Below are 18,917 nucleotides of genomic sequence, written 5' to 3' on the forward strand. Positions count from 1 at the left end.
TTACTGCGTTTTATTCGTACATGATTTTTCACTGCCTATCATAACGTTATTGAGTGAATATACTGCTCAATAGTAACGTAAAGGAAAATTGATAAACGGAATACACCACACTACCACAACACTACCAATGTCGTCTGCTAATGTTTCTTGAATGACTTTCGTGTGCAGTCAGCTGTGCGCTCTGCGCCGAGTATCAGACGTAGAGTTGGCCTGTGTAATTTTCTGGATACGAATCGTTGATTTACTTGCACAATTTTATTGAAATCTGTTAGTGTTATTTCAATGTAGCACCGCGAGTGAGGCTGATTCTTATTCCATCGACGGAGCGGTAGTGGCTTTTAGAGAGATTTTTAATCAACGTGGGAGCCGTTTCGGAGCATACTTATATTCGTTTGAATCCCAAGGTATTTACGTTCTTACAGTAACTTTTGCTATTATTAATTACTGAACAATAAATATGGATAATTTTAAACTATTGCCGTCGCAAATATGAGATTTGTTGTTATTGCGCGTACACAATAATACATTTTATATGTACCTTTATTTGGCGAAGTGCCTTTTTCTCACCGATGTTACGATTTATTATTTGGCGAAAACATACACTGAAATTTTCTATATATGTATGCTTATCTGTAGTTATACCAAAGCAGCTCGCAATAAGATGCTCTAATTTGCTTGTGGTTGAAATATACTACGAGCATTACGCTAATCTATTACATAATAGCATAAGGTCATGAGCTACGAATGGCTACGCGTTTGTATCATGTCTCATAATTGTCCTGTGTTTGTGATTCCGTTCGTTGCTTATCGCCGTTCATAGAATAATTATTTGAGAGAATCAGATTACGGTTTTCTTCAAGCCATATACGTATTCTTTCTAGTCATCGTGCAATTTTTTAGCTGCAAAAACGCTGCAGATTTCATGTCCCTTTTGATATGCAACCCAACATACCATTATGGTACCAATCTGTTTTATTGCGTGCGAAAAATACAAGGGTGGTTACCGGGGTGGTTATCATTCGTCAAATACAAACGGTGCACGCCGACTGCTACTCAAAAGATGATATCATCGCATTGCAGATTCAAATTTCGGTTGTAATTTTTATATTAGAAGTTACTTTCCTTCGCTTTGCAACGCATGGTTTGACGAATAGAAAAATTCTATCTTTATTTTCGGGTTACACCGCGAATATGATCATATGCAATATCCGTAGAGCAAGAAACGTTGTTTCTTTTATCTGCAGAGAAAAAAAAACATAAATGCAGGAATATCAAACAAGTTACATCACTCAATCGTATGAGCTTCATTGGATCAATGCCAGTCGATGAATTATTACAGTTTACCACCGACAGCTGGGCTGATGCTTTGTCATTCAGAAAAATCGAGGTTCTTTTCCGCAGTTGGGCTCCCCACCTGGTTGGGGTATGTAAAAAAATCCTTTTCGTCAAACTTCATCATTTTTTTCAGTAGGTGTTTTCCCGTCAAAAATTTTCACACTGATGACAACTAAGTAATGATAAGCTAGAATTGACTCGTGATGAGATGCGAATAATATTTACGTCTGACGTAGCATCAGAGTAATGATTCTATCGTCAGTTACGTAATAGAAAGTAATAGACAGGTCTAGGCATTATGATACGGTACGTACTACATACATTACGGAAATATGAATGATCTGTTATTGTCGGATTTCATCTCGGATTTCAACCTACGCTCGCACCTGGTTGGGAACTAGTGTAAATTCGCTTTGGAATTACCCAAAGGCTGATTTCAGTAGCCATGGTTTCAAAAACTTGGAAAATTTGTATGAAAGCTCCTTCGAAAAGACCTATGTGAACTTGTTGCCCCACAAAAAATCAAAAAATGCCCCCTATTCTTCTCAAATTGAGGTTTTTACAAAGAAAAACGATCTTCTGAAATCCCACAGACGATTCAAATAGTCAAAATTCGTTAGTTTTTCACCCTCTACCGTAAGAACGACACTGCATCGGGGTGCAGGGTATCAAAAGGGGATCGGAAACATAGGTTTTTCAGATCGGCTCCTACGCGGCTGTGCGCCAGAAATTTAACGGGAGAACCTGAAGGACTGTGTCAGTATGCTCAGGGCGCCTGACCAGGTCAGGTCTTTGTTAACCCGGGAAGTTGAGGGAGATTCTCGTGGCGTAATATATTGATCCTTTTCGGAGGCTGCGACGTCACGACGGCTCCGTATCAAATCTGTCAGTCGTCGGTACCGCGGATACGATTGCTTGTTACTTCGTTTCGTGGCATCTGTATTGTACATGTGTCCCTCAATTATTATATTACTATGATATTGTCACGACAATTATTACAACGAATAAAGTGTGGTTTTATCAAAAAAACCTCTGTGCGCGTTTTGGCCAATGAAATATAACGTGTATTTTATGAATTAGTTAATCGTACACGACTCCACTTACGATATTGTGGAGAACCATGACTAGTAATTGTTATCGACGATTATATAAAGTAAATTTAATCCTACGGTCTTACGACGTTACTGTACGAATTTCTCTCTCTCATTATCAATATACGTAATCGTGTTATGCCTGGTTATCTCGATGACACACCTCAGTCTGCATGGAATTTTCGTGCAGGAAACTCGAATAGTTTTTACCACTGCCCTACAGCGTGTTTGTTACGTATGAATGCGTGCAAGTTATGAGTAATTCACGTATCTCTGTTCATGTTATATCAGTATGAGTCTAACTAACGTCCATGTATCACACACTCTGAAAATCAGTTGTGCTTGATCACGCCTCTGCGGTGTAATGACAACGGTTTAATCTTCCAACGACTGTCGAGTGAAGAGGTCGTTTCATTTCATACAACTGGTAACGAAACAAACACTTTTCTAAGTCTATTTTACTATTTTTATTTGAGCAAGTTTAACTCGTGTAAATTTGTGGCCTGCAATGTAAAGACACATTATTCATGTTACATCTGCACTATTTAGATCTAAATTTTTGCTGCGCAGCTAACTAACGTTTTGTCTAACGATAACGGAATTCGATCTCTATATTGTGTAAAGCCGAAACATCGTGACCCACTTTGTACCATTGGTGAGTCCCTGCAATGGAGGGAACTGTCTTGGTATTAAAAAAATCAATATAGGTGTACTATCATACTAGATAATGCAGCAGCCCCCTAAATTTCGTCTCATATATGTATATACACATGCACGATTTGTTCGCGCTGGGTTCAGTTTAATAATATTTAGAGCGATAGCTCACGCTCAGGCGTGGTTTTTTGATCGTTGTATTTCATTACAGTGATATTTGTCCTAGCGAGCGTACTGATACGCTGGAAACAGCTAATACCATGGCTGTTCAAATACTGGACGTGGATCACCTCGCCGTCAGCGCTATTGTCACTGTGGGAATGCAGCTTATATTTTTCATAATAGCTGCGAGTCTCCAGATAGACAAAGTTACTGACTTCGCTGGAGGAACGAATTTCATTATTTTAGCTCTCCTCACATTTTTCCTTGGCCAAGACGGCAAGGTATGTCATAAAGGAATCCGAATGGCGAACGATTCTAGTCTTAAGAAGCCTGATGCGGAATGTTTTGAATAAAAACATGGAATCTCTTGTTCATCCTTTCAGAACTACGACAGTAGGCAGTTGATGGTGACTATTTTTGTTTGCCTTTGGGGTGCGCGATTGTCGGGCTACCTGCTCTATAGAATATTAAAAATAGGGAGGGACAAAAGATTCGACGATCGGCGAAGCAACGTTATCCGTTTCGCGGTTTTTTGGACTTTCCAGGCATGTATACGATTATACTCTCGAGCAGGCTAATTTAATTACTGCGAACATTGATATTTTAGAATCGCCATTTCTTTTACCGCAAACATTTCCCTTTTTGGTCCTTTTAGGCCATCTGGGTATTCACGGTAAGTTTACCGGTAATATTTATAAACTCACCTCGTCACAAAATTCCGCCCGCGCCGAAGACAATGACCACCCTCGATAGCGCCGGAACAGGACTTTTCGTCATCGGACTTCTCGCTGAAACATATGCGGATCTCCAAAAGTTTTCCTTCAGATCTGACCCCGTTAACGATGGAAAATGGTGTAACGATGGTGAGCGGAATTACATTGTCTATAGAAGCGAATTAATAAGTTAATTCTGTTCGACTCGACTATCAGGGCCGCTCAGTATTGCATAAGAATTTTGAGAGATATCGATCGTAGCTGATTCCGCTGTACATAGAGCCAGACGAGCTTATCGATAATTTAAGCTTCGTTTTCGGATACCAGCGATAAAATTTTTTATTTCAGGATTATGGCGACTTTCAAGACACCCAAATTACTTCGGTGAAATCGTTGTATGGTGGGGAATCTTCATTATTTCATTGAACGTCATCGAAGGAATAGAATTCGTGGCTATCGCTTCACCGTTATTCACGACGTTCCTCATTTTATTCTTATCCGGAATACCCCTCTTGGAAAAAGCGTCCGACGAGAGATATAGAGAGTAAGTATATTAAGCGAAGTTAATAGCGATCGAATCCTAGGAAAAAAATTCACATTGCATTATTCATTCGCTCTAAATTGGAATTTCATGTAATTGATGACTCAAGTACGCGTAGAAATTCTGTGGTGCTAATTTCTGATTAATAACGAAAAATTCTTAATTTGAAATAAGTTGACGAATGGTTTTGGCAATGCCGGAATGAACTTGGCAACTGAATTTTTATTTGGCTCTAAAAGTGGCTTCTGAAATATAGGTATAGGTATATATAATTGCACGAGTATACATGAAAATCTAAATTGATATATGTGGTCTCTATATCAATTTAGATTTTCATGTATACTCGTGCAATTATATTGGTTGCGGTATCTTACGGGAGAAATTACGCAAATAAATTGTGTCCAGTCTCCGTAGAAATCTCTGAATGTTTTTGGAGGCAGCAGGCATCTTGCATTGATGAGAACGAATAAATTGCAGCAGCAGATAGATGAAATGCTTTTCAAAAATATAATTTGCTTCCATTAGTATATCATATGGGTCAAATTTTAATGGCATGATTGAGAAACCTGATACTTTCATTGTGAAAGTTTTCATCAAATCATTCAAAGTTCTATAAAATCCTGATTAAGTCTTTTTTTACATAGCAATCCGGACTATCGGTACTACAAGCAGTCTACGTCACCCTTAATCCCGATTCCGCCATCAATATACGTGGAAGTTCCATGGTTCTTGAAATTTATCCTATGCTGTGAGTTCCCACTTTACGATTCCCTTGACCCTAAACCTCAGCCTGCTGCCACCGAATCGACTTCGATCAGTAACGCGGCTTCCACGTAGCTGTAGCCGTACGTCGGGGGTCCAGCCTCGGCACCCGGCGTACACGCTGCAACAGCCTCAAGTACAGCCAGCACAAGTACGGCCCTCTGAGTTACCGCTGATACCCACGTCGCCGGTTTCTTCAGCTTCATCTCTTACTATTTCATCCAGCGAAGAAACCTCCGATTGGACATTCAAGGCTACAACTTCGGAAAGTCGTCCTTTAAATCAAATCATGCCACCTGTTTGTCGAATCAGTATCGAGGATTCAAGTTCCGCCGCAAGGCTCACTGTAGGAAGAATAGCTGACGCTGCTTATGAGTCGTTAAATTTCAAAAAGAAATCAGGGAAGGTTCAGTTCTACAGTAACGAAGCCACAGGATTCACTTTCCGGGGCCCCGTAACCGTGGAATCACCTTCAGGACCAAAATCACGCCAATCGATACAGAAATCTGTGGATACTGCAATCACCGAGACTCACAGCAAGCGTCTGAGATGTCCATTGCGGGAGAAAAAAATACGCAGACAATTAGCTGTCGACCTAACGTTGCCTGGAGAAAGAACAGCACAATGTGAAGAAATCGTGTTCGACATCAGCAGAGAACAGCGACCAGAGGGTAATAGGATTCTCTCCAAGTCTAGATCACAAATGGGATCGAGAGAAAAATTCTCTTCCATTGAAAAGAACTACCTGTCGAGCAAACAATCTAGTCTAGAAAAGTCCGTTGTTTCGTTAGATAATCCAAGGCTGTGTCAGCGAAATAGTGGGAACCGAATATCTTTTGATAAGACTAGAGACTCAAGTTTTGCTGGATCATCTTTGCAGACATCTTCATGTAAAAAGTCGTTGCCAAAAACCCCTACTGCATCGAATTGGCCACAATTTTCCAGATCGGCCACTCTAGAGTGGACGTTTGAAGGCCCGAGTTCTCACATTCCATCGTCAGATTGGATTGATTCATTCACGAGGCAACATGGTCTGGCCAGTTCTTCTTCTCATCAGCGGCGGACAAGCTTTATCAACAACGCTAGATCCAGTCTCGATAATCCACGAACTGCGATCAAACATCGTACTCTATCAAAATCGCCATCCGCTCCTACGCAAGATCTAAATTCCAGATCGATAAAAGATTATGGTTCGACAAATTCGTCGTTTGAACATCACCCAACAGACCCGATTCCCGCAACCGTAGAAACCAAGGTATTGGTCCATCACACGCCGACGTCAGCTTTATCCAAGTCTTTCAGACAACAGGACAAATGCTCCAGCAGTTGGTCTCGTAAACTCCAAGGGATAACCGGATCTCAGTTCCTAACAACGGGTTGGACGATATCCAGCAAACGTTCGCCAACGTATCCTTTGCTGTCACCAACAAGGTCGCAGTCTCCAACGTCGTTTCAAACCGTCAAAAATAATCCTTCAACGTCGATCGAAATGACCTCAGAATCCGATGTACCTGATGTTAATTTTTTTGGATCAGAACTGCGAGAACGATTAAGACGAACTTCTTCGTCGGAAACGAGCTGGATAACCGAAAGTCAATCATCAAATACATCGGGAGACGCTAACCCGGTTCGAAGGCGGATTCCGATCACCAAACTGCATCGTTCCCCTAGTAGATCAACGAGATTAAATCCAGAGTGCGGCGTAAAAGGTCACCTTGATACTGTTGTCCAGGTCAATACGAGTGCAGGAACAGGGTGGTTATCCATCGCGAGAAATCAACATGCAAAGATGAAGAAGTGTCGAGCTCTTGGGAAACTGTACACGACAGTCAAAGTGGAGGACGACGATATCAGCGTTCTGGTTAACGACGATTCGAATGGGTCAAATAGTGTTGGCTGAGTTGGGGTTCATATCCTTCAACGATATATTATTATATGAAATAATATAATGGTGGAATCATTTATTGCAATACACAAGTTTTCATATTTTTGCAGCATTTAATCAAAAGAGATTATTCTGTCCATCTCCCATATTATTCCTCGTATGAGTTATCAGGCTACAACACCGCTTATTAGTTCATCATCATTTTACTAATTTAGATGTTACTTTAGGATGATGGACCAATAAAATTGAACCAACACAAGCCAAAATTTAGTTAATATCGCGAACCTTCTTAACATCGATCAATCCAGTTGGAGAAATTCGTGTATACAGCGAGGTTTTATAGTTGCGCAGAATGCATATTCATTAGGATTAGTGAAAATCTTCCAATGCGTCGTCAAGACATTAAAAAATATCACGTTTTTTCATGATTTACATTCTCAAAAATCAGTCTATTTATTCAAAATTATACAAATAAATGAGGAAGAACATTGATCATGGTTCGATTCTGAATATGACAACATGTAATGATTTAATTAGAATGATACTAGAAATACTATTGGATATTGGAATGATATTATTTCTATTTTAATGTCAAATGAGTCATACTGCATGCACTATGATACATATTGCATATACAAATAGACTGCCAATTGGAAACTTGCAGAGACTAGACGATGGCGATGGCTGACTTCAGTCGATGCCACCTTATTCAATATATTCCGTATATCAAATTAATATGGCAATATTGAACATATCCACAGTCGAGTTCGTAATCGAGCAATCTTCGCTATACATGAAACTATTTGATAAGTGTAAGGAATCGATAGGGTATAACGCATAGAGCGTATTGTAACAAACTTTTTAGGTATTTGAGATTAAATGAGTGAGTCATTTCTCATATTTCAAATGACGTAAGCATATTTGAAGTAGATGATCCACCCCGTCTAACGGTGTTGCAAATGTGCAATTTTTTTATATTCCTTCTGATTAGTACAGCATTGTGAAACCGCTATAAAGTTTTACAACGCTGTTCAGCTTGACTTTACCCCAAACCCCGCATACATATATCAGAAGGAAGATTACAATCACTTTTTGAGTAATCATCTCGATAAACCTGATTAAAGTAACCAAGTCGTTCTAATCGATATTCGAAAATTTAAGAACAAGTAAATGTATATATATATTTGTCATGAATTAATTATACATGAGTACATGCACAATTTACATAGGTGATCAAATTAGTTCGCTAGTTAAAATATTACCTGATCATCGTTAACTGCACAGCGCCTGTGTAGGCGCGTAATACAAAATTCCGCAATGAATAATTTAAAAGATGATGTTAGTTCTCTTCCGAAAATCGGATATTGGATCATCAATCAATATATCATGATCAACGAAGAAAACGGCTACTGAGAAAATTGAGAGAAAAACATTCGTTTTAAAATCCCGAATTACTTTATTCAGTACAGTTGCACTATCGACTTAATGATCATCTAACACGATACTTAAATTCCGATAAATTTTGATAGCTCTAGATTTTCTCATAGAGTGTGTTAATTCTAATGTATGAAATACATGGTTTCCATCGTCGAGTGCAATGAATTGCGTTTTTTAATGATCATAACGCAAATTGACCATTTGTCTCCGAATAAATCGGACGCAAATGAAAAAATAAAGTTTCAAGTCTACAGTTAGAAATAATTCCAATGCAGATGAGGTGGTAGGTACACAGCTGAGTTTACAAAGACAAAGTAATTTCGATATACCATTGTTGAATAAAATTCATGGACTGGGGTGATAAATTGATGGATGATCTGTCAAGGTTTTTGATCGTCCTGATAAATTGAACTACTTTGCAAATAAATTATTGGCATATTCTACTATGTATATCTACAATGAAAAAAATATCAAATATAGAATAAAGTAGCCTGTTGGTTCAAGAAGTCTGGGAGAACAATTATATCACTGTTAAAGTTGTGAATTATAACTTTTAACTCATATATCACTACAATTCAATGGGGGGCATATATATTTGAATAAATATGAATTAGATGAATGGATATTTGATGCGCCGCGATAAGATACTTGGATTTTTCAATATTCTTATTGATCAAATAATGAGAAAGGCTTGAAGAGGAATTGTGATATTGTAATAGTCGTAATTATGTATTGTTGCTCATGGTTGATTGCCACTTTATTTCCATCGTGCAGCTTAGGTATAAAAAATTTAAGCTACTCTTCTACTAAAGTGGTGTAATATTTCTATATGATATAAATTCTATTCAGAAAAAAATACAGGCTGTTGTAAAATAAAATGTTTAAAGTACGAGAAATATTCATGTTGATATGTAATACTTTTCTTTACGAAGTCGCTCAATTTCGCTTCTAACCTTCGTCCTTATTCAATTCTGCATCGGAGTTAAGACCTTTTGAATTTTTGTGATTTTCGGCGCCCACAGAAGAGCGCTGTCTGACGTAAGTTAGCTGCGCACTATCACGTGTGATTCGGCTTCGAACTCCGGTGCATAATGTGGTAATCCCAGTGAAAAAAAGTATTTATCAATTAATTGTAGTAAAGGCGATTAATATACGACGGTGGAGAATCTTATACCTCAAGATGCTTTCTCGAATGTCGTTGAGGCTGCATCGTTGCACGCTGTCAAAAGCGTGCACTGTATCTGAAGTAATTTATCTTATTATTTTTCAATTTAGGTTATAAAAATATTCTTCACTTGCTTGATGTATAATGATAGTTTTTTCATCTTTTTCATCATACCGAACAGAGATTTCCTTTTTAACGCTATGGTGATTTAAGTATGATTGACTATTTCTCGTAGATCGTTGCTGCCCGAAGATCGCTCCATTCAACATGCAAATACCAAAGCAACGCATTGAGGAGTTCTCATATCTTTCGTCTTTCAGCACAGAAACCTCTCCTAGGGGCAGCTTTCATACGACACGCTAGTACAAATGATACTAAGGAACTTGAAACAATTTTGCATAGCATCCCAGGTATTCGATGTAATATTAAAGAGATCTTATGCAAGACCTCTTGCCTGACACCAAACTCAGATTTTCCAATGTCTTGTGGATTCTAATTCCATTATTCTAGTAATCTTTATGAACATTGATAAATTTTTCAGATCCACCAGCAATACCTGTTCCCCCGCAAGCTCCAGAGATACTGAATGTGTTCCACGGTACGGCAGAGGTGCCGATAGAAGCTCTTGGCTTAGGGGGATGGACGCCACCTGGCATGATTGAGTCGGCTCTCGAGTGGATGCACATTGATTGTGGTTTGCCATGGTGGGGAACAATAGTAGTTGGTAATTTCAAAGTCGAATATTAATTTCTTTGAGTGGATTACACCAATACCTAACAGAATTTGGGATGTGAATGATAGAGTAATCTTTATAGGTACATGTATAGTAAGACTTGTGATGTTTCCCTTGGTCATAAGGACACAAAGGGCCTCAGCCAGAATGTCTAACTGCTTACCGCAAATACAGCAGTATCAGGAACAAATAAGTGAAGCAAGACGTAATGCAAACGATTATGAGCGTGAGTGTCTACATAAATAAAACCCAGATAATTTTTGCCATTTACGATCTCCAATAAAAAGAGATTAATTGTTTTAGTCATGAAGTATAGCCAGCTACTGGTTACACTTATGAAAGAGAAAAATATTTCACCGCTGAAGACCATGTTGATACCCATTGTGCAGGTAATATTACATGCGAAATTCATTGTCTGTCGAACGATAAATGCATTTTGGTCATTAGATGAAATGATTCATTTTTCTTCAATATATTCTGTAGGCACCGATTTTTGTGTCGTTTTTCATGGCCCTGAGGGCCATGGCAAATGCTCCAGTACCCAGCATGAGAGAAGGTGGTTTATTCTGGTTCACGGACCTTACTCTTTGTGACCAATACTATTTGTTGCCTCTCATAACATGTGGAACAATGTATCTAACGATAAAGCTCGGAGTAGATGGCATGAGAATGGCTACTACGCAGGCTGGGATGGCTAAATATTTCATAAAGGCAGTTCCGTTCATAACATTTCCTTTCATCATGCATTTTCCAGGGGTGAGTAGGTAGACTTGTTAGAAAATCGAAAAGTGTGTTCCGTTATTCTTGAATCCCAATTGAATTCTAGACTGTTCTGTGTTATTGGGTGTCGACGAATTTTATATCTTTGATTCAATCGGGTATCTTGAGGATACCTGCAGTCAAAGAATTCTTCAGGATCGAAAGCCTGATTGAACATAACGCGAATAAATTACCCCGACAGGGTAAGGGATTTATAGGAGAAGCCAAGGAAGGTAATTTTTTAATGTATTCCTCTTTAGTACAAGCCGTTAGCAGTAAGCCCGTCTAATACTCATTATTTTTATAGCATGGGGTAACATGAAAGTAGTAAGGGAGGTATCGGATAGAGGACAAATGGATCATTTGCAGTTTGAACGCGCTGGAAGAGAACCTATACCAAAAACTTATAAATATGATCCAACTAAGCAACGACCATCTATAACGCAAATCGCAGCCAAGAGAAGAGATTGAAAAATTGTACATGTAATTAAGCAATAAAAGAACTTTAGTCATTTTGTGTACACATTATTGAATAATGAATTTCATACGTCCATAACATCAGTGTTTGCCTGTAATGGTTCAAGAGCTCAATTTTCTATTTCTATGATATTCAACTCCATTATTCATAATTCACATCTTTGCAGCAATGCATTGGTTAATAACTTCAATGAGGTGATTATTCTCAAGTGCAGCTGCCACTCTTTCCTTATCAGCAAGTTGTTTATTTACAGCTGTTTCCGAGGCATGTGTACCTGGTGCAATTTCGACATTCACTTTAAACCTTGAAGGAAGAGCACGCAGAAGTTGAACTCTTATGGAAAGACCAATCAGAGTTGCCATGCTGCAGTGTGGTATCGTTGGGGTGAACTTGACATTCACTTTGTTACGCTTATTGTCAATCTGATAAAAGCGTTTGAAATTTAGTATGCCTTTCAGTTGATATTACTTAAAATGATATAAATTCAGAGTTCATACTTCGATAAGACTCTGTTCAACGACATTCAACTCCTCAAGAGTTAGGGGATGTTCCGGATCGTTGATATTGCGAATTAAATCTGTGTGATTTGTGAATATCATTATTAAGTAGCTAATATCATTTTAAAGTGAGGTTTTATTAAGGTAGGTTATCGTTACCAAATATTTCTCGAGAATCAAATTCATCGACAATATCTTCATCTTCGTCATTTGCAGTGATTTGTCTGTCATCCACTTTTTTATACAACTTTGGGTTCACATTTTCGAGCTGTTCGCCCATTGTATGTCACTTACCAAACAATACAAAATAACTTGCAGATTTGTTTCATTCACTAATTAGAATTAAGGAGGATGGTAGTAGAATTCGTTGCTGATTACCACAAATACTGAGTTGTTGAAATCGACGTTTGAGGACGTTGGAATCGTTGTAAGCGCGCGCACTGGCGCTACAGCAAAATATGATAATTCATGTTCAAATTCAAATGATTGACACCCTACGAAAGCAATTAATAATGAAGTCATAGCTAATTTTACAATTTTGGGAAACTTTTCGGTGAGAAAACAGTGAAGACTATAGTCTTCGCTCATTTTTCGCGCGATTTTGGCAGATTCAGGAGTCGAAAAACACCAAAGACTATAGTCTTTGCTCATTTTTCGCGCGATTTTGGCAGATTCAGGGGTCGAAAAACACCAAAGACTATAGTCTTTGCTCATTTTTCGCGCGATTTTGGCAGATCTAGAAATCAAAAAACACCAAAGACTATAGTCTTTGCTCATTTTTCGCGCGATTTTGGCAGATCTAGGAATCAAAAAACACCAAAGACTATAGTCTTTGCTCATTTTTCGCGCGATTTTGGCAGATCTAGGAATCAAAAAACACCAAAGACTATAGTCTTTGCTCATTTTTCGCGCGATTTCGGCAGATTTAGGGGTCGAAAAACACCGAAGATTATAGTCTTTGCTCATTTTTCGCGCGATTTTGGCAGATTTCGGGGTCAAAAAACACCAAAGACTATAGTCTTTGCTCATTTTTCGCGCGATTTTGGCAGATTCAGGGGTCGAAAAACACCAAAGACTATAGTCTTTGCTCATTTTTCGCGCGATTTTGGCAGATCTAGGAATCAAAAAACACCAAAGACTATAGTCTTTGCTCATTTTTCGCGCGATTTTGGCAGATCTAGGAATCAAAAAACACCAAAGACTATAGTCTTTGCTCATTTTTCGCGCGATTTCGGCAGATTTAGGAATCAAAAAACACCAAAGACTATAGTCTTTGCTCATTTTTCGCGCGATTTCGGCAGATTTAGGGGTCGAAAAACACCAAAGATTATAGTCTTTGCTCATTTTTCGCGCGATTTTGGCAGATTTCGGGGTCAAAAAACACCAAAGACTATAGTCTTTGCTCATTTTTCGCGCGATTTTGGCAGATTCAGGGGTCGAAAAACACCAAAGACTATAGTCTTTGCTCATTTTTCGCGCGATTTTGGCAGATTTCGAAGTCAAAAAACACCAAAGACTATAGTCTTTGCTCATTTTTCGCGCGATTTTGGCAGATCTAGGAATCAAAAAACACCAAAGACTATAGTCTTTGCTCATTTTTCGCGCGGTTTTGGCAGATTTAGGCGTCGAAAAACACCAAAGACTATAGTCTTTGCTCATTTTTCGCGCGATTTTGGCAGATCTAGGAATCAAAAAACACCAAAGACTATAGTCTTTGCTCATTTTTCGCGCGATTTCGGCAGATTTAGGGGTCGAAAAACACCAAAGACTATAGTCTTTGCTCATTTTTCGCGCGATTTCGGCAGATTTAGGGGTCGAAAAACACCGAAGACTATAGTCTTTGCTCATTTTTCGCGCGATTTTGGCAGATCTAGGAATCAAAAAACACCAAAGACTATAGTCTTTGCTCATTTTTCAAGCGATTTTGGCAGATTTCGAAGTCAAAAAACACCAAAGACTATAGTCTTTGCTCATTTTTCGCGCGGTTTTGGCAGATTTACGCGTCGAAAAACACCAAAGACTATAGTCTTTGCTCATTTTTCGCGCGATTTTGGCAGATCTAGGAATCAAAAAACACCAAAGACTATAGTCTTTGCTCATTTTTCGCGCGGTTTTGGCAGATTTACGCGTCGAAAAACACCAAAGACTATAGTCTTTGCTCATTTTTCAAGCGATTTTGGCAGATTTCGAAGTCAAAAAACACCAAAGACTATAGTCTTTGCTCATTTTTCGCGCGATTTTGGCAGATCTAGGAATCAAAAAACACCAAAGACTATAGTCTTTGCTCATTTTTCGCGCGATTTCGGCAGATTTAGGGGTCGAAAAACACCGAAGACTATAGTCTTTGCTCATTTTTCGCGCGATTTTGGCAGATCTAGGAATCAAAAAACACCAAAGACTATAGTCTTTGCTCATTTTTCAAGCGATTTTGGCAGATTTCGAAGTCAAAAAACACCAAAGACTATAGTCTTTGCTCATTTTTCGCGCGGTTTTGGCAGATTTAGGCGTCGAAAAACACCAAAGACTATAGTCTTTGCTCATTTTTCGCGCGATTTTGGCAGATCTAGGAATCAAAAAACACCAAAGACTATAGTCTTTGCTCATTTTTCGCGCGGTTTTGGCAGATTTAGGCGTCGAAAAACACCAAAGACTATAGTCTTTGCTCATTTTTCGCGCGATTTTGGCAGATCTAGGAATCAAAAAACACCAAAGACTATAGTCTTTGCTCATTTTTCGCGCGATTTCGGCAGATTTAGGGGTCGAAAAACACCAAAGACTATAGTCTTTGCTCATTTTTCGCGCGATTTTGGCAGATCTAGGAATCAAAAAACACCAAAGACTATAGTCTTTGCTCATTTTTCAAGCGATTTTGGCAGATTTCGAAGTCAAAAAACACCAAAGACTATAGTCTTTGCTCATTTTTCGCGCGATTTTGGCAGATTTAGGCGTCGAAAAACACCAAAGACTATAGTCTTCGCTCATTTTTCGCGCGATTTTGGCAGATCTAGGAATCAAAAAACACCAAAGACTATAGTCTTTGCTCATTTTTCGCGCGATTTTGGCAGATCTAGGAATCAAAAAACACCAAAGACTATAGTCTTTGCTCATTTTTCGCGCGGTTTTGGCAGATTTAGGCGTCGAAAAACACCAAAGACCCAATTCAAACAAAATATCGACAATTCATTCATCTAACAATCAGAAATCAAAAATTGCAGATATTTGGTCTGCCTTCATCATTAGCTAAATTCGAACTTGGTCGTCGTTTTTGTTTCTCATTTCAACGTCTAAACAGCATCATGAAATGATTGTTCCCCAGACGTTACCTTGCGGCGCAAGCAAACGCTATGGCGATTCGGTATTCGATCTTCAGAGCGTCTCGTACGTAGATCCTTCTTTTCCGAAGCAACGGCAGTATGGCCGTAGCAGCCGGAGCGTCGTCACGCGTCGTCAGGAGCGACGTCGATGGTAGCGCGTACATCCTTGGAGAAGAAAAAAAAGATGGCAGAGAGGTGGGAGAAAGGAAAATAAATACATTGCGGTAAGAAATAGTACGCAGTTACTGCTGAGCCGTAGTTCCTTAGTTGTCGAAGTTTCTCCGGTCGCGTTTTGGAAACACTAAAATTTACGTGTTCATTTATTTATTCATTCATTGCTTTATTAATTTCCTAATTTATTTATTTCTTTATTCATTTCTTTCTTTATTCATTCATTTATTTAGGAAGTTAGCTATTTATTTATTCGTCGAGTTATAAATTTATACGTAATGCCCATATACTTTCAACGCAGTTACTGCTGAGCCGTAGTTTCTTAGTTGTCGAAGATTTTCCGGTCGCGTTTTGAAACTACTAAAATTTACGTGTTCATTTATTTGTTCATTCGTTTCTTTATTAATTTCTTAATTCATTCTTTTTTTTATTCATTTCTTTCTTTATTCATTCAGTTATTTATCCATTCATTTATTTAGGAAGTTCGATATTTATTTATTCGTCAAATTATAAATTTATACGTAATGCCCATATACTTTCAACGCGAAGCAATTGTTGCGTCCATGATTGCGGACTGTTTCGGTAATCAAACAATTAATTATTACGAATAGTATTTCAAACTATTTAATAACTCATTTATATTTCTGAAGCATTCATTGATTTATTCATTTCTTAATTTCTTAATTTATTGATTGATTGATTGATTGATTTATTGATTTATTCATTCATTTATATATTCATCCATTTATTCATCCATTAAGTTCACCATTTATTTATTCATCGAATTATAAATTCACACGTGATGCCTATATATTCTCAACGCGAAGCAACCGTTGCGTCTATGATTGCAGACTGTTTCACTGTAAGTTATCAAAAAATTAATTATTATGAATGGTACTTCAAACTATTCGATAATTCATCAGTATTTCTGAAGTATTTATACATTCATTCATGTATTTGTTTATTCATCTATTTATTCATTATTCAATTATTCGATCATTTATTCGAATAATCAATCGCATTACTATGATCGCAATGCTTGTAAATATACGTGTTCTTCTGTGTTCTTATTCAGTCATTGAGTCTTTTATCTCTTCATCCATTAATTGAATTGGGAACTTGAACATGATGCCTCTATACCTACTCTTGATTTGAAGCAATAAACGTCGCGTCTATGATTGCAAACTGTTTCACTGTTAGTTATCAAACAATTCATTATGATGAATAGTATTTCAAAGTATTCAATAATTCATCAGTATTTGTAGAGCATTTATTATTTATCCGTTTCTTGATTCATTAATTTCTCTATTCATTCATTTATCCATTTGATCATCTATTTATTTATTCATTCATGCATTCATTCATTTATCTATTGATTGATTGATTGATTTATTTATTCATCCATTTATTTATCCATCAAGTTCACCATTTATTTATTTATCGAATTAGAAATTCACATGTGATGCTTATATATTCTCAACGCGAAGCAATCGTTGCGTCTATGATTGCAGTCGATTTCACTGTTAGTTATCAGACAATTCATTATGATGAAAAGTATTTCGAAGTATTCAATAATTCATCAGTATTTCTGGAATATTTATTCATTCATTCATCCATTTCCTAATTTATTAATTCCTTTATTCATTCATTTATTCATTCATTTATTCATTTGATCATCTAGATCAACAATTCATTATGATGAATAGTATTTCAAAGTATTCAATAATTCATCAGTATTTGTAGAGCATTTATTATTTATTCGTTTCTTGATTCATTAATTCCTCTATTCATTCATTTATCCATTTGATCATCTATTTATTTATTCATTCATACATTCATTCATTCATTGAATTAACCCAAAGTAATTGATATCAAATTGTATCACGAATCAATGGGTGTACACATTACAGCCAATCACGAAACATTCGATCGGGGACGTGTAATTTGGTGTATGGTTAAGAGAGTACATGTATTTCGTAGGTTTTTCGTCTTGGATACAACGGCAGTTCAGCTTCAGTATGGCTTCAGCGACAGAAGAGGCGACATCAGGAGCGACATGAGGAGCGACATCAGTAGCAACGCAGTTTCCTCAGAGCGACGATGGAGAGAGGGAACGGTGAGCAAGCTTTCGAGCACAATTCAGTTGAACATTGTTAAAATCAGTTGCGCTAACTTTTTATTTGTACTTTGATCACGCTCTTCCGACTACTCGTACTAAAAACCGTCGTTATTAATATACTCGCCCGGGTTCTCAACAACCTTCTGAAATTCCGAGAGATGACCTTTCAATTGAATTATAAGCTTTTAATTTTATCTTCCGGCATTTTGAGATAATTAATCGGTCAACTTCCAACTATCAACTTTCTATGCAAAATCGTTCTGATTTGTTCCGGCCATCAATGAAATACTTTTCAAATCGCTCGAACGACTGTTGTCCATTGTAGTTTGATTACGTTTTCTATTATGAGCTTAGCGAAAGGACGTAATGCAAATGCACTCGATGCAACACCTGAAAAATTCCTCGGGAATTGCGGGATGGTTTTTCAATGATTCACTCAATTTCTTCTCTTTATGAGATACGGAAAAATTTATTGATCTTATTCTTGGATACAAAAATAATATAAATATAAGTGATTGATACATTATGACTTGAATTTTACATCTGATACGAATTGCACCCCCTTGAAAAAGATTTTCGAAATCCTTCTCATAGAATCAGATCACCCAGTATTATCCATTGGACTTAGTAAATTCATGCACCCCCGCAATATATTACATTACATACGCCAATAAGGCAAGACAATAATTTGTTATCACATAACTTGGTACAATTTATTACAATTTAAACATCTTATATACTTATATACTTAGTCATAAAATAAGTAATACATTAGGTTACATGATTGGTCATACAATAAGTCATGTATTGCGTTAACTAATTATGTTTTTTGTTATTTGTGTTACAGGTCGCAGTTCCTCCAACGTCATTGACCGGACTCCCCCTGTTCATCAGGGGGAGTCCACCGTCCCCTGGGACTGCGCGGCCTCCCACCGCCCCCGGGGTCCCAGGGGACCCAGTCCCCGAGGACATGTCTTCGGGGATGCGGTATCCCCGCTGGAGGGGATGCCATATCCCGAGGGACATGTCCTCGGGAACTGGTCTTCGGGGACACGTGTCCCCCCAGGGACACGTCCCCGGGGATGCGGTATCCCCGCTGGA

General features: G+C 37.9%; 3 protein-coding genes across 9 annotated transcripts; 2 read left to right on the top strand and 1 right to left on the bottom strand.

Annotated features, from left to right (window-relative positions):
* The first annotated feature begins 265 nt into the window (after positions 1-265).
* Positions 266-5,645, top strand: LOC105693609. 7 transcript variants are annotated; one of them, XM_012413642.4, is made up of 7 exons: positions 266-404; positions 1,340-1,423; positions 3,292-3,523; positions 3,626-3,787; positions 3,898-4,105; positions 4,304-4,499; positions 5,141-5,645. In XM_012413642.4, exons 2-7 carry the CDS (start codon positions 1,362-1,364, stop codon positions 5,331-5,333), a joined length of 1,053 nt encoding a protein of 350 aa, XP_012269065.1. In that variant the 5' UTR covers positions 266-404; positions 1,340-1,361; the 3' UTR covers positions 5,334-5,645. The 7 variants fall into 7 exon arrangements, with proteins under 7 accessions (XP_012269065.1, XP_048510437.1, XP_012269069.1 ...); XM_048654480.1 differs by having other exon boundaries at positions 3,307-3,523; XM_012413646.4 differs by lacking the exon at positions 1,340-1,423 and having other exon boundaries at positions 270-404.
* Positions 5,646-9,625: 3,980 nt separating this feature from the next.
* Positions 9,626-11,749, top strand: LOC105693607 (mitochondrial inner membrane protein OXA1L). Its single transcript, XM_012413640.3, has 8 exons — positions 9,626-9,826; positions 9,981-10,155; positions 10,287-10,469; positions 10,561-10,704; positions 10,782-10,867; positions 10,962-11,234; positions 11,305-11,470; positions 11,545-11,749. The coding sequence occupies exons 1-8, from the start codon at positions 9,761-9,763 to the stop codon at positions 11,706-11,708; spliced, it is 1,257 nt and encodes a 418-aa protein (XP_012269063.2). The 5' UTR covers positions 9,626-9,760; the 3' UTR covers positions 11,709-11,749.
* LOC105693610 (MIP18 family protein galla-2) lies at positions 11,725-12,601 on the bottom strand. The gene is made up of 3 exons (XM_012413650.4): positions 12,372-12,601; positions 12,213-12,292; positions 11,725-12,137 (listed from the first exon to the last, which is right to left on the bottom strand). The coding sequence occupies exons 1-3, from the start codon at positions 12,490-12,492 to the stop codon at positions 11,868-11,870; spliced, it is 471 nt and encodes a 156-aa protein (XP_012269073.2). The 5' UTR covers positions 12,493-12,601; the 3' UTR covers positions 11,725-11,867.
* Positions 12,602-18,917: the final 6,316 nt, after the last annotated feature.

Source organism: Athalia rosae, chromosome 4 (genome assembly GCF_917208135.1).
Source record: "Athalia rosae chromosome 4, iyAthRosa1.1, whole genome shotgun sequence".
NCBI classification, from domain to species: domain Eukaryota; kingdom Metazoa; phylum Arthropoda; class Insecta; order Hymenoptera; family Athaliidae; genus Athalia; species Athalia rosae.

Excerpts from the sequence above, each read along its gene's own strand:
- LOC105693609 (XM_012413642.4), top strand. The coding sequence starts at position 1,362 with ATGCTTTGTCATTCAGAAAAATCGAGGTTCTTTTCCGCAGTTGGGCTC. Across the intron at positions 1,424-3,291 it reads GGGCTCCCCACCTGGTTGGG|TGATATTTGTCCTAGCGAGC; the intron begins GTATGTAAAAAA and ends ATTTCATTACAG. Across the intron at positions 4,500-5,140 it reads TCCGACGAGAGATATAGAGA|CAATCCGGACTATCGGTACT; the intron begins GTAAGTATATTA and ends TTTTTTACATAG.
- LOC105693607 (XM_012413640.3), top strand. The coding sequence starts at position 9,761 with ATGCTTTCTCGAATGTCGTTGAGGCTGCATCGTTGCACGCTGTCAAAA. Across the intron at positions 10,156-10,286 it reads AATTTTGCATAGCATCCCAG|ATCCACCAGCAATACCTGTT; the intron begins GTATTCGATGTA and ends TAAATTTTTCAG. Across the intron at positions 10,470-10,560 it reads GTGGGGAACAATAGTAGTTG|GTACATGTATAGTAAGACTT; the intron begins GTAATTTCAAAG and ends TAATCTTTATAG.
- LOC105693610 (XM_012413650.4), bottom strand. The coding sequence starts at position 12,492 with ATGGGCGAACAGCTCGAAAATGTGAACCCAAAGTTGTATAAAAAAGTG. Across the intron at positions 12,293-12,371 it reads TGATTCTCGAGAAATATTTG|ATTTAATTCGCAATATCAAC; the intron begins GTAACGATAACC and ends CAAATCACACAG. Across the intron at positions 12,138-12,212 it reads TTGAACAGAGTCTTATCGAA|ATTGACAATAAGCGTAACAA; the intron begins GTATGAACTCTG and ends CGCTTTTATCAG.